The sequence below is a fragment of the Onychomys torridus genome, chromosome 2 (genome assembly GCF_903995425.1).
Source record: "Onychomys torridus chromosome 2, mOncTor1.1, whole genome shotgun sequence".
In the NCBI taxonomy this organism is placed as follows: Eukaryota; Metazoa; Chordata; class Mammalia; order Rodentia; family Cricetidae; genus Onychomys; species Onychomys torridus.
Genome location: NC_050444.1, coordinates 155,397,838 through 155,411,549, shown reverse-complemented (window position 1 = coordinate 155,411,549; position 13,712 = coordinate 155,397,838). Strand labels below are relative to the sequence as shown.

The following is a 13,712-nucleotide window of genomic DNA, read 5'->3' as shown; positions in this document are numbered from 1 at the left end:
GCCAGCCACGCCCCCGGCCCCTTCAAGCCCCGCCCTGGCACTGCCCCTCAACACCCTAAGACCCGCCCCACGTGATATTGCTCCTCCCCTAAGACTCGCCTCTACGTCGACGTTCCTTCTCGCCTCCTAGACCAACACCCCGCTCCTACCATGTTCCTTCGCCCCGCCCCTAGGCCCGCCCTCCCAGTCCACGGTTCTTCCCTCTCTCCCCGCCCCATTCTGCTGCTCAGTCCCTCCCTGGTCCGGCACTCAGGCCCCACCCCACATCTTTTTTCCCTACCGCGCTATTCCGTCAAGGACCTAGCCTAGCTCTCAGGTCCCTAGCCTCGCCTCTAACACCTCCCGCGTAACATTGCTCCGCCCCCTTAGGACACCCCCACGTGACTTTCCGGTCCGCCCGCCCGCCGTGTCCCTATCACGTCTCCAGGACTCTTAGGGTTCTAGGCTGTGTAGTCTTGTTGCTTCCTTGCGCCTTCTTAGCAGTTGTGGCACCTTTTCCCCGGACGTAGCGACCCTACTTCTACAGACACTCAAAAGGTCAGATCACAACACTGGCAAGAGGAAAGGAAGCCATGTCTTGAGGTCTGTCCCACATCATTCAAGCCTCTTGCTGGTTTTTTTTGTAAAGCCCCATCCTTGCGGCTAAAGAAACCTCAAGTCTCCATCCTTGTCCACTACTCCGTGACTCATCCAAATAAGCCCACACAGACTTCCATCTTCCTCTCCTCTCCTTCCCTCCCTACCACCTCCTTCAGAGGAACTGCCAGGAATCTAGTCCTCTATTCTCTCGGTTTTGTACCACTCAGTTCACAAATCAAAAGTAAAGAAGCATTGTGCTACCCACTTTACACTCCTTAGTTATTTATCCCTGCCACATTCCTGACAGGAAAGCAACGACAACAAAAAAAACCCTAGCATGAATGACTCCATATTGGCCTGTTGGGGGTAGTGCAGGAGCTCAATTACTTATAGGTCACTTGGGCAGCACAACCTTAGGCACTGGAACACAAGTAGAACTCAGTGGTAGAGCACTGCCGAGTACACATGAGTTCCTCACTTCATTCCCCACACCGGCCAAGGGTGTGAGGGTGTCCTAGGCTTTAGTTTCATTTTTTTCAATTATTTTGCAAATATTAAAATATTCATTGGTAGCTTGTACAAGCCAAGGTCTGTTGAGACAGTGTTACAGTGCTGAACAAGACAGGTAAGAGACCCAACCTATGGGAGCTTACATTCCTGGATGAGCCACGCGACAGACGATACGGAATAAATAAAGATAAAGCGGGGTATGGCAGCACTCGGGAGGCAGAGGCAGGTGGATCTCTGTAAATTGGAGACCTGCCTGGTCCACCTGGCGAGTTCCAGGCCAACCAAGGATACACAGGGAGACCCTCGGAAACAAACAATAAAAACAGCATGCTAGATTTAGTGATAAAAGCAAACTATTACAAAAGATCTCAACAGGAGGCATACATAGAATAGAAAATACATCCCCAGAGACCTCGATCACCGGCGCAAAAAAAAAAAATGTCAACCTTATTCACCACACCCCCTTCCCAGTGCTTGCTTAAGTCCCAGTCTAGAACATTCTTGAGTTGATAAACGGTATTTTGAGTCTTGAATTCTGGGCTTTGGGCAAGTCTTTGGCCCTCTCTGAGCCTCAGTACATGGAGAGGTGGACTAGAAAGAATCCCCAAGGACGGCTCAAACTCTGACGCTCTAGGAGTCTATGAATAGGGTTAAAGTGAACTGGGACCAGCGACTGCGTCCCCGTCCTAGCAACTGTTGCTAGACGTAGGCCATCTTCTGGCAACCAGTGGAAACCCCTCCCCGGTTCCCGGAGGTCTTCCTGGCATCCCGTGATGCTTAGCGACTCCGCCTCGCTAGAAAGCACGTTCCGGCCTCGCTGGTCAAGATCAAGCCTTCGGACCCAGCAGAAGAGCGCTCTCCGTTCCTATAGCGACCACGCCAGATCCACGTGCCTACGGTGACTGGCAGGGGCCAAAAAGTTCGCCATGTACAACCTGGCCTGTGCGCGCTTCCGGAGCGCGGTGGCTTTAAATGTCACGTGACGGTTCGAGCCTGGGCCCCGCCTCTTTCTCCTCCCCAGGTGCTCTGGTGTGGACTGGAAGCGCCGGCCCCGGCGGATTCACTGGAGCACGGACGCTGCGGCCGGTTGGGCCGGTGCCCTTTCCCGGTAACTCCTTCCCGGCGTGACGCGCGGACGCGGCGGGGCCCGACAGGCTCGGTGATCTCCCGTCAGTTCCTCCGCGTCCTCAGCCCGCGCTGGGCCCTGGGGGACCCGGGAGCCGACAGGAACCGGGGCGGCGGGGGAGGGGGCCGCCTCCCGGAAGGTCGCGACCCGGGTGAGCGCCCGAGGCGGAGCTTGGTCCTGCAGAGCCTCCGGGGAGCCGCCGCCGCCGCCGCCTGCCGTGGGGACGCCGCGGGCTACCTGTTGGCCAGTGCGTCCCCTGCTCTGAGGCCGGCCCCCTGGAGCTGGAGAGTGCCAGCCAAAGAACTTCCCCACCGCACCCACCCAGCCGGGCTGACACTCCACCCACCCTGCTGGTGGATTCTTAGTAAACCCCTTACTCACTTCACTCTTCCCTATCCCCGCCCATGAATATCCATCCTTCTAGGTGCTAGTGTTCAGTCCCACCCTGTCAGCAAGGACACAGGTTTAGGTCCTAGAGTGGTGGTGGACAGACCCCCCCAATCTAATCCCAAAGCCAGGTGAGCTCGGAACAGGTTGTCTTAAGGGAGAAACTGGCTTGCTTGTGGATTTTACTTAGCGTGTGTACAGTTCTAAACAGTGGCCAGCTGGTCTGTGAAGACTCCCAAACAGCATTTGTCTTGCACCTATCAAAATCCACCCCCCTGAGTAAGGTGTCTGCCACTGAGCCTTAACACTGTGAGGTCAAGATAAATGTGATCCATGAACACAGTGTGTGGTATAAAAGATCATAGCCCTGTGTGTGTCCCCAATACCATACCATCTCATCAACCAGCCAGGATTATTCCAAAACCCACATTGAGTTCAACCCTTCAGTGGAGTTGGAGTTTAAACATTTTAAAGCCATGCCTATACAAGTCTATCCTGTTAGTTTTCTTTAAATGGAAAACAAAATTTTTTCTTAACCACTTTTTCATAGCTGAAGTTTCCATGGTCAATAACCAAAATTGCTAATCAGATTAAAGAACAGCTTCTTACTTTCTTCTTTGAATGAACATGGTGAAAAAATAATAGCAGGCTTACTGAACATTACTGCACAGTTATTTTTTACTTAAGTATTTACTTAGTGCCCAGAAGTGCCACAATGATTCCATACTGTAATTTAGTACATGATAAGTTGGATGATGAATTTATGAGTTTATTCAATACTTTCTCAGTGAGCTACTCTGAAGCCAATAATTCTAAGTTTATTGTAAAGATAGATGAAATTGTGGTTTGAGATACAGTCTCCTGCTTATTCTGAATATATTTTCATGGTTGCTACTTATTTCAGTTCATCTATTTTCAATGTGGTTTTGTTTTTCAAGAGAGAGTTTCTCTGTGTAGCCCTGGCTGTCCTGGCATTTGCTCTGTAGACCAGACTAGCCTTTAACTCAGAGATTTCCCTGTCTCTGCCTCCTGAGTGCTAGGACTAAAGGTGTGCCCCACCACTGCCCAGCTTGGGTTTTGTTTTGTTTTGTTTTGTTTTGTTAGGATAGAGTCAACTAGATTGATACATTCCCATTTTTTAAAAAATGTTTAATTCTTTATATCTATCTCCTCACCTAAAAAAGCAAGACTGTCCAGGTTCCTGCCTCTGGAACTTAAAGTGACCTCTTAATATTTCGGCTCTGGGAAGGAAGAGAAATGGAGGTGAAAAAGCTGAGCGTCTCCTGGCAGTTCTGGATAGTTCTCTTTCTGACCCTGCAAGGTCTGTCTGCGTTGGATTTTGACCCATACAGAGTCCTGGGGGTCAGCCGCACAGCCAGTCAGACTGACATTAAAAAGGCGTATAAGAAGCTCGCCCGGGAATGGTATGTGAGACCAAGAATGGAAGTTTAACATACGCTAAGCAATCAGCAGCTGGCTGAAGCCAAATTACGATGGCTTGTCTGTTCTGTGTTCAATATATATAGCTGTCTAAAGTATGAGTGGTCAGCTAACGGCCCATGTTCCGTCATTTCTAGTGATCCCAAAACCTGTGTTTACTTTGACACACACACCCTTCAAGAATGGCTTACAGCATTGTCTTAGATACTGTTAGGATATTTAATGTTAAAGTAAGAAGTAACTTTGAAGCCAGGCGTGGTGGCACATGCCAGTAATCCCAGCACTTAGGAGGCAGAGGCAGGCAGATCTCTGTGAGTTTGAGGCCAGCCTGGTCTACAAATCGAGTTCCAGGACAGTCAGAGCCACACAGAGAAACCCTGTCTTGAAAAAAAAAACAAGAAATAACTTTGATTTAAAAAAAAAAAAAAAGTAATCAAACTGAACATGGTACCTTACACTTATGATCCCAGCACTTGGGAGGCAGAGGCAGAAGGCTCATCCACCCTGAGTTGAGGACAGCCTGGGCTGCCTGGCAAGGTCCAGGTTCACTAGAGCAAATAAAGAAAGCAGTCAACAGTGATAAGATGCCTTTCTTGGAGACAGAGTTTTCTCTGTGTAGCCCTGGCTGTCCTGGAACTCTCTCTGTAGACCAGGCTGGCCTCGAACTCAGAGTTCTGCCTGCCTCTCTGTCTCACAAGTGCTAGAATTAAAGGTGTGCACCACCATGCCTGACCTATAAAGTAATTGTTTTTTTTTAATATATTTATTTATTAAACTTTTTTTTTTTCATTTTACATACCAACTCCAGTTCCCCCTCCCTCCCCTTCTCCCACCTCCTCACCTCCCTCCCACTCTAATAATTCTGTTTTTTTAAGATATTATTTTTAATTATGTTATCTATCTGAAGAGGAGATGGAGTTACAGGCAATTGTGAGTGGCCTGATATGTGTATAGGAACTGAACCTAGATCCTCTGTGAGAGCAGCAAGTACTCTTAACCACTGAGCCATCTCTCCAGCCCCTATAAAGCATTTCTTTATGGTTACAAATGCTATAGGGAATGTTATACAGTCTTGTTCTCTAACTCTCTATGCTTTAAAAAAGTTTAAAATAAGTACTTTGGCCTCCAATTTTAAAAAGAGATTCAAGAACCAAGTGCATTACTTTTTAAAAAAATCTTAAGAGAGCTATCAGAATTTTTTTTTTTTTTTTTTGAGACAGAGATCTTACTGTGTAGCCCTGCCTGGCCTAGAACTTGCTATGTGGACCCCTGCCTCTGGAGTTTTATGTGTACTCACGAGAACTATCATACCTTTACCTGTTTTCAGGATTCTAATTATCGAGGAGCAGTAAGTGTTAAACTTATTTGGGCACACTTCTCTCAGGACAGCTTCAGCCAAGCCAGAGAGGCACAAGGGTTAAGTAGCCACAGAGAGGGGAACAGGTGTACTGTTATTGAGCACCTACTGCATGCTCACCTCCGTGTTCTCTGTCTCATTGTACCCATTTGATTAGCCCAAGAAAAAGATGTTTGAACATGCTATACAAATAGAAAGGTCAAAGCTCAGAGTTGGTAAACCTGTATTGCCTTAGGCTTTGCAATCACTTGCCCATTTGTGCATGGGTAAGGTTGAGCAGGTCAGTGCTTTGGCGGGAAGGAGTGTCAAGTTGGGCAGCTGCAAAGCTGCCCTAAGTAGATGAGTCTGTAACCTTGCTTGGCTCTGGCTGGCACCATTCTTCCTCACTGAGCAGATTTAGCTTGATTCTAAACTAGTTGTGGTAAAGTTCAAAGGTCGTTTATAATGTTATGAATACATATTTGGGGCTATAATTCATATCACGAGGAATCTAGAATTGGATGCTGAAAACACATTGTCGAATAATGCATGGCCTCTTTCCAGTAATTCTCTGCCAAATTGGCTTTCAGTAATACTTCAGGGCCGTGCCTCTCTGTGCTTAAAGCAAAATGATAATCTGCAGTGTTTTCAGAAATAACAGCCTTTGGACAGGATATATAGCCTTGGCTGGGCAGAATGCTAGCTTAAGGATGTGGACCTACTGCTGTCCACTACAGCTGTGACTTTTCTATCTTGAGCTTTAAAAGGTATTCTGCTGTTGGCTAAATGTACTGTGTCCTTTTCCTCCTGTTGGAGTGTCTTGGAGTAATTTGTGACCGTGCAAATGAACAGTGTTGGCTCCGTGCATTGAAATCGTATTCTACTTGCACATGTGTACCGTCCTCCTGTTTTCTCCCCGTTGGGTCTTGGCAGTGTTTTCTCACTTCCGTTAGTCTGTGTCTCCTCTAGAAGGATTCGTAGAAACCACTGGAAGTGGCATTACAGCCCCACTTGACTTCCAGAACGATGATCCGAGGCAGGGAAAATGGTTAGCAATCTGACCATATTTCGCCAAGTGCTTTCCTAAGTGTTTCTTAGACCTCACAAAAATTGTTACTTGCTGGGTAAACAATGTGAAATGACTGTGTTTTCTGTCAGGAAAACTGTATTTGTTGCCCGGGAATTGTCTTAACATGGGTACTTTTATTTGCCATCCATGCTAACAGAGTACCTAAGGCCCCCATAAGAGAATCAGATTGGCGTTACATGGCTTGCTCAGCCAAGGTGCATCAATCCGCCTCATTCTTACTGAAAGTACTTCTTTGTATCTCCATTTTTATTCCTTTAGAGGTCACACTGACAGTCGAGCCCATGCAGTGTTTCCTTCACTGTGAAATGGAAATTTTGCCTGGCATGAGGCAGTTCATGAATCTGTCTCACTCCCTGAACACAACATTGGACAATACTCCCCCCCTGGGGGGGGGGGGGACTTCCCTTCTCCAAGTACTTGCAACGGTGAGAGGTCCTCCACCTTTGGGAAAGTACTCTTTATCAGTTCATACTGTCAAGTGTCTTCCGAGGTTCTCAGCTGACTTCTCCTACCCAGCTGCCTCAGACCCTGCCTTGGTCTCCTGCAAAGTCCCTCCCCCTCTTCCTGCCCTGTGTGTGTAGTTCTTCCTGTCAGGTCATCATTTGCAAGCTTGAACAGCTTTATCCGCTCCTCCTTAACCTGGTTTGAATATTCAATGCCCTTTATTTGGTCAGGCAGAAACATGCTTTGGAGCCGCCATCCCGTCCCCTCAAGTCCTGGTGTTTTCCTTGTGCCTACCTGACACTTACTTTTTAACCTCAGTGACTGTTAATGCAAGGATTCAGTGGGGAAGCACAGGTGGAAGCCAAGTTCAAGTCACATGAAGTTCCTTGTTTTTAGAGGGTGGAATATGGGGTATAAACCACTCAGACATTCCTGCTCAGATAAGTTTACTGAATTGTAAATTTTTTTATTTCAATGCATTTGATGAGTTGTCAGTCTTTACTTCCCTGTGAATTGTTTTCCTTCCAAGAATGTTTGCTAGAAGAAATTTCATAAGGTTAGTGGATGTGATTATATAAAGAATAAATGGGTGGTCGGTGGTTGGTGTACACCTTTAATCTCAGCACTTGGGAGGCAGGTGCAGGTGGATCTCTGTGAGTTAGAGGCCAGCCTGGTGAGAAACCTTGTCTCAGAAAAACCAAAAAAAAAAAAAAAAAAAAGAATAAATGGGTCCAGGCTTGGTGGTGCACACCTTTAATTCCAATACTTAGAGGGCAAAAGCAGGTGGATCTCTGTAAGTTTGAGGTCGGCCTGGTCCACAAAGAGTTCCAGGACATCCAGGGCTATATAAAGGGATCCTGTCTCAAAACAACAGCAAAGAATAAATGGAGCTGGGTGTGGTAGAACAGGCCTGTGATCCCAGCTCTCGTGATGCTGAGGCAGGAGGATGAAGAGTTTGAGGCCAGCCTGATCTATATACCCAGCTCCTGGGTCAAACAGTCACGGAATCTCTTCATGTCGTGACCATTGAAATTCTTTATGAAAGTCTGATTTCAGTCTTAGAAGACAGCTAGGAAGCAAATGTAACCACTCTCCAAGACCAAAAAAATCCCCAGCGCTGCCAAGGTGAGGCAGTGCACACCTGCAGTCCCACACTCCAAGGTAGAAGCAGGGGGCTCAGGAGTTTATAGCCAGCCTTGGCTACCTGAGACCCTGTCTCAAAAAACAGTTTTAGCCGGGCGGTGATGGCACATGCCTTTAATCCCAGCACTCGGGAGGCAGAGCCAGGCGGATCTCTGTGAGTTCGAGGCCAGCCTGGTCTCCAAAGCAAATTCCAAGAAAGGTGCAAAGCTACACAGAGAAACCCTGTCTTGAAAAACTCCCCCCCAAAAAAACCAGTTTTAGTCCCCAGAGAAAATGTCGCTATAAAGATGAAAAGACGCAGAATAACATAGCTTCAAGTAGAAACAGCAAGTTCTGAGATTAGCTGAAATCACCCTGCATGGACTCTCCGCTTTCTCACAGCTTAATAAACATGTGGCCTTGAAAGCATTACCTATTGGTAAGGAAAAGTAGCCAGTCACAGGTAGAGTGGGATCAGCAGGGCAGTGGCAGAAACCAGGGTTCTGATCTGAGTGTGAACAGCAGGCATGGGCAATGTGACCATTACCTCAGGGCTGCAGCGTTGCCAGCACCCTACCTATGTTCAGGGGGGAAAACTAAAACACCTGCAAGACCACCGTGACGCAGGGAGGGAACACTCCTTCCTGTCTGGGGACAGCGGGGATAACTGATTTAGCCTCCAGCCCTCTTCAGTCATGCTTGAGATGAGGATGAGGGTACTCTCCTCAGCAGCATGCTGCAGTGCTATGTGGTGCTTTGAAAATGTGCTCAGCTAGAGCACCTTGAGAGGAAATTGCCTGTGTTTAAGTTGCATTTTTATGGTCATGTGAAGCAACTGAGTGTTTCTACCATTTATTTTAGAAAACAGTCCTAACCAAACCACCTTCCCTTTGCTTCTCTGATATTGTAAGCTGTATATAAAGTTATAAAGTGATCATGCATAAAGAATTCTCTTCTCACCATCTGTGTTTCAGGCATCCTGACAAAAACAAAGACCCTGGAGCTGAGGACAAGTTCATTCAGATCAGCAAGGCCTACGAGGTACCATGTCAGATGCTCCAGTGCCTCTGCTAGTGTCTAGAAAATGGGGCAGAAGGGCTGGGGATGGCTCAGCCTCTCAGCCATACAAACGGGAGGCCCAGAGTTCAGATCTGCAGAACCCACACAAAGGCCTGATGGGCTTGGCAGGCCACCTGTAATTGCAGCGCTCAGAAGGCTGAGAAAGGATCCCCAGGGCAGCCATGTAGTTAGGCTAGCCTTGGTGAGAGCTCTGGGTTTGGTTGAGAGACTCTGGCTCAGTGAGTAAGGTGCAGAGTGACATCAGCTTTGGGCTTCCACAGCACATGAGCTCACATACATGCAAACAGAAATGCAAACACATACATGGAGCAAAACAAAAGGAACACAGGCCAAAGGTGATCAGTACCATACCATTCCCTCAGCAGGGCACATTCTCCACATCCTGACCCAGTTTCCTCATGATGTTAGAGAAAATAGCTTTGCCCCTCCAACATGTTGAAGCAGGTGCCTGAATGTTTCAGCTCCTGGAAAACCTGGCCCACTTTGAAAGCTTTAATTAGAATTGTGCAATTACCCAGAGCAGATGTCTGTTATGACTGTAAAGACTTAGGTTAAAGAATCACACACCAGTTTGCCTGGTTACACAAGGTTGCAAATAACTTTAAAACACAAGATTTTGGGTAAGTTTCCAACATGTCACTTTAAATAGCACAACCTAGAATACACATAAGCAGTGAGTCTTAGCTGCCTGACTTGTCAGGGTAATGTGCTTCAGCAAATAGTACTTAGGCTGTACAGTGACTCATCACTCTAAAAAGATTATGGAATTTTAGCCTTCAGAGTTAGGGTTCAGTAAAACAAAGTCAGTGGTGAAATTGCTCAGTGGGGAAGGGCTCCTACTGCCAAGCCCAGAGGCCTGTGTTCGATCCCCGGACCCAAGTGGTGGAAGGAGAGCACTGACTCCTGCAAGTTGTCCTCTGACGGCCACACCTGTGGTCTGGCGGACATTAAGTAAACATAAATGCAAAAGCTGAAGTCAGCTCATGCACAAGGCACTGGACTCTACTCTTTGTTACTACCATGCCTTGGTCCAAATGATTTTAACTCCAAAGACACAGCCAGGGTAATCTTGTGATGGATCCTGGTGATGTCATTATGTCGAGTCTTCTTTGTTTCCTGTTTGCTAGTACTTACTGAGATGATTGACAGCCTTAATGTCAACATGAGTGTGGAGATCTCAACAAATGAAATTTGAGGGTTTTATGTTTTCTGTTTGGAGCTTTGAGATTAACTTATTAATTTTGTGTATGTGTGTATTTTGTGGGCTTACAAGCTCCACAGCACTCATGTAGCAGTCAGAGGAAAGCTTGCCTGAGTTGGCTCTCCTGCCGTGTGGATTCTAGGGATGGTCAGGTCATAATCTCCCCCTCCTTCCCTCCCTCCCCTTGCTGGAAGTTGAACCCAGCAGCTCTACTATACATTCATTAGAAATGTACTGTCTCTTTCAGGCTGCTTACAGAACAGCCATGTGGGGCTGGGGTGGGGCTCCGTGGTAAGGGCTTGCCAAGTGCACACAGGCCTGGCTTCAGTCCCCGGTCTTGAAAGAAGAGAAGGGGAAGGAAAGGCCTTTGGTAAGCCACTTCCTCCTTTAGACTCCCTGTCATCTTGCTTGTAGATTCTGTCCAATGAGGAAAAAAGGACGAACTATGACCAGTATGGAGACGCTGGTGAGAACCCGGCTTACCAGAAGCAGCAGCGCGAGTTCCGCTTCCGCCATTTCCACGAGAACTTCTATTTTGATGAGTCCTTTTTCCACTTCCCTTTCAATTCGGAGCGGCGGGACTCAATTGATGAGAAGTACTTACTGCACTTTTCACACTATGTGAATGAAGTAGTTCCCGATAGCTTCAAGAAGCCCTACCTCATTAAAATCACGTCAGACTGGTGCTTCAGCTGTGTCCATATCGAGCCTGTCTGGAAAGAAGTGGTCCAGGAATTGGAAGGGTTGGGTAAGTCATGTCCTCGTTAGGATACATTTATACAAGAGGGGACACTGGTCATGCTTGTTTTTTTTCTTTTTAAGATTTATGTGTTTTATGTATATGAGTGTTCACCACATGTATATCTGTGTACTACATGCATGGAGTGTACACGGAGACCAGAAGAGGTCATTAGATCCCATGGAGCTGGAGTTAGAGAGGATTATAAGCTGCCATGTAGGAGCTAGGAACTGAACCCAGGTCCTCTGCAAGAGCAGCAAGTGCTCTTAAGCAGAGCCATCTCCTGCTCACCATTCTTAAATTAGACGGGGTGCTGGAGAAAGGGAACAAGCAGTGTGCTTTCTTTTCCCAAGTCCAGAATGGTTGATTTTTGAGGGATGTTTATGGAGTGGGAAGAAGTATAAGCTACTCTTCTTTTTATTTTTTAAATGTGTATGAATGTTTTGCCTATGTGTTTTCTGTTCACCACTTGGATGCCTGGAGCCTGAGAAGACCAGAAGATGGTGTCAGATTCCCTGGAACTTCAGTTACAGAAGGTTGTGGGTGCTGGGAATCAAACCCAGGTCCTCTGTAAGAGCAACAAGTACTCTTACCCACCGAGCTCTCTAGCCTCTTAATTTCTTTTTTTTTTTTTCTTCTCCCCCCAACCCCTACCTCCAGAGCTGAGGATCGAACCCAGGGCCTTGCGCTTGCTAGGCAAGCGCTCTACCACTGAGCTAAATTCCCAACCCCTGCCTCTTAATTTCTTAAAGGCATGCACCACTATGCCAGGCTTTTTTTTTTTTTTTTTTTTTTAATTTTTATTGGGTAGCAGGGGAGAAGCTCGAGTCATGGTACTCTATGGAGATCAAAGGAAACTCCGAGGACTCTGTTCTCTCCTTCACCTTTATGTGGATCCTGAGGAGTGAACCCAGTTGTCAGTGTTATGTGTAAACACTTTACTGGCTCGGCCATTTTGCTGGCCCGTCACTGTCCTTTTGCCTGATTGATTTAAAGCTTTATCTGTGTAATATCCAGGTCCCTCATTAGAAAGCTGAGAGTACAGTCAAGAAGCTAGGAAATCATTGGCTAACCAAAGCTACCCTCAAGTGGTAGGAACGACGGATGTATAGAACCCATGACCTCACACTAGGTAGTAATTTGCTAGTACTGCCATAACTAACTCCCACTGTCTGGGTGACTTAAAAACCAGGTTTGAGCCAGCACTTGGGTGGTGGCAAAAGGGAAGATTTCCCTGAGCTCAAGGCCAGGCTGGGCTGCATACTGAGCTCCAGGACAGTTTACTTGGGCTACAGAGAAAGCCCCTGTCTGAAAACTCAATTAAGTTCTGGAGAGGCAGAGATCTACCCATCTCTGCCTCTGCCCCTCTGCCTGTCTGCCTCTCTGCTCCTCTTCCTCTGCCTCTCTCTGTGTGTCGGAATTAAAGGTGTATGCCACCACATCCAGGCCCTGTCCTCATCTTATTCAACACTTGGGGCCAGGAAAATTTTAGTGATACAGAGAGAATATTCGTTTTAGTAATTCCTCAGTGCTGATATTACTGAGTGTGTGTGTGTGTGTGTGTGTGTGTGTGTGTGTGTGTGTGTGTGTGTGGTGGTGGTGGTGTTCTATAACCACCTGTAGAGACACCTGTTTGGTTATTTTAAAAAGGAGTAAACCCAACCCTCAGGACCCGAGTTCTCTGAAAAAAGTGGACTTCTGGATATCGTTGGGTCTTCTTTGTTCCAAAGCAAACCTTTAGTGTGCTGTGCAGAATACTCAGATTCTGGGTTTTGGCAGATTGTGTCCCTGAGCCTGGATCCAATTGCTCCCGGAAGAGGTTGGGCGTGAGTTGAGCATGACATGCAGCAGAGGCAGTGGGAAGTTGTTCACTCACGGTGTATCCTGCATGAGGAGAGCGGGGGTGGGGCAGAAGCCACTAACTTGAGAGCTTATTGGTCATGAAGCGGGACTGTCTTACGCTGTGTTGGCTGGTGGAGAGATAGTGTGGATGCTAAACCTCTGAGCACTTTAGGACCAAGGCTACATTACATTTCACAGATTACATTTTTATTTTACACATATGAGCACACACGGAGGCCACAGGATGACTCTCAGTTCTCTCCTTCCACTATGTGGGTTCTGGGCATGGAACTCTGATCATCAGGCTTGGTAGCCAGGGTTAGATGTCACACGGAGGGACCACAAAGCAAGAGATGCTGGCAGTCACCAGGAGCTGGAAAGGGTCCAGATGGACTCTCCCTGCAGCTTGCAAAGAAAGCCAGCCATGCCGACACCATGACTCTGCCCTGTGGGATAAACCGGACTCCTTGTCTCCAGAACTTTAAGATGAGAAATTGCTGTGGAGTGTGGTGACTGTTATCATAGCCAAAGCAACCCAGGCACCATCGCTCCTGACAGAAGGAAAATGTCGGAGTCAGGGATAAAGGCAGGTCATGAAAGACTCCCTGGGACCACTTGGGTGATAGTTTTATTGGAGGACTTGGTTGAGAGCTCACAACTGGTGATTGGAAGTGAGGGGAATTCAAACTCGGGCATTGATTGTCTCCTGTCTCTGTGGTTGTGGTTATTTGTTTTTATGAGACAGGATTTCTCTATATAGCCCTGACTGTTCTGAAATTTGCTGTGTAGATTAATCTGGCCTTGAACTCACAGAGA

At 47.2% G+C, this 13,712-nt stretch overlaps 1 protein-coding gene across 5 annotated transcripts in view; it reads left to right on the top strand.

The window, feature by feature from the left end:
* The first annotated feature begins 1,878 nt into the window (after positions 1-1,878).
* Dnajc16 (DnaJ heat shock protein family (Hsp40) member C16) overlaps positions 1,879-13,712 on the top strand; it is a 29,668-nt gene continuing 17,834 nt past the window's right edge. Inside the window, exons 1-5 of one of the 5 annotated variants that reach the window (XM_036179354.1) lie at positions 1,879-1,987; positions 2,111-2,197; positions 3,787-4,026; positions 9,009-9,075; positions 10,730-11,063. In XM_036179354.1, coding sequence (XP_036035247.1) covers positions 3,860-4,026; positions 9,009-9,075; positions 10,730-11,063 — 568 coding nt within the window. In that variant the 5' untranslated portion in view covers positions 1,879-1,987; positions 2,111-2,197; positions 3,787-3,859. Of the gene's footprint in view, positions 2,367-3,786; positions 4,027-9,008; positions 9,076-10,729; positions 11,064-13,712 lie in introns of all 5 variants that reach the window. The other 4 variants (XM_036179357.1, XM_036179353.1, XM_036179356.1 and 1 more) reach the window with 4 other exon arrangements.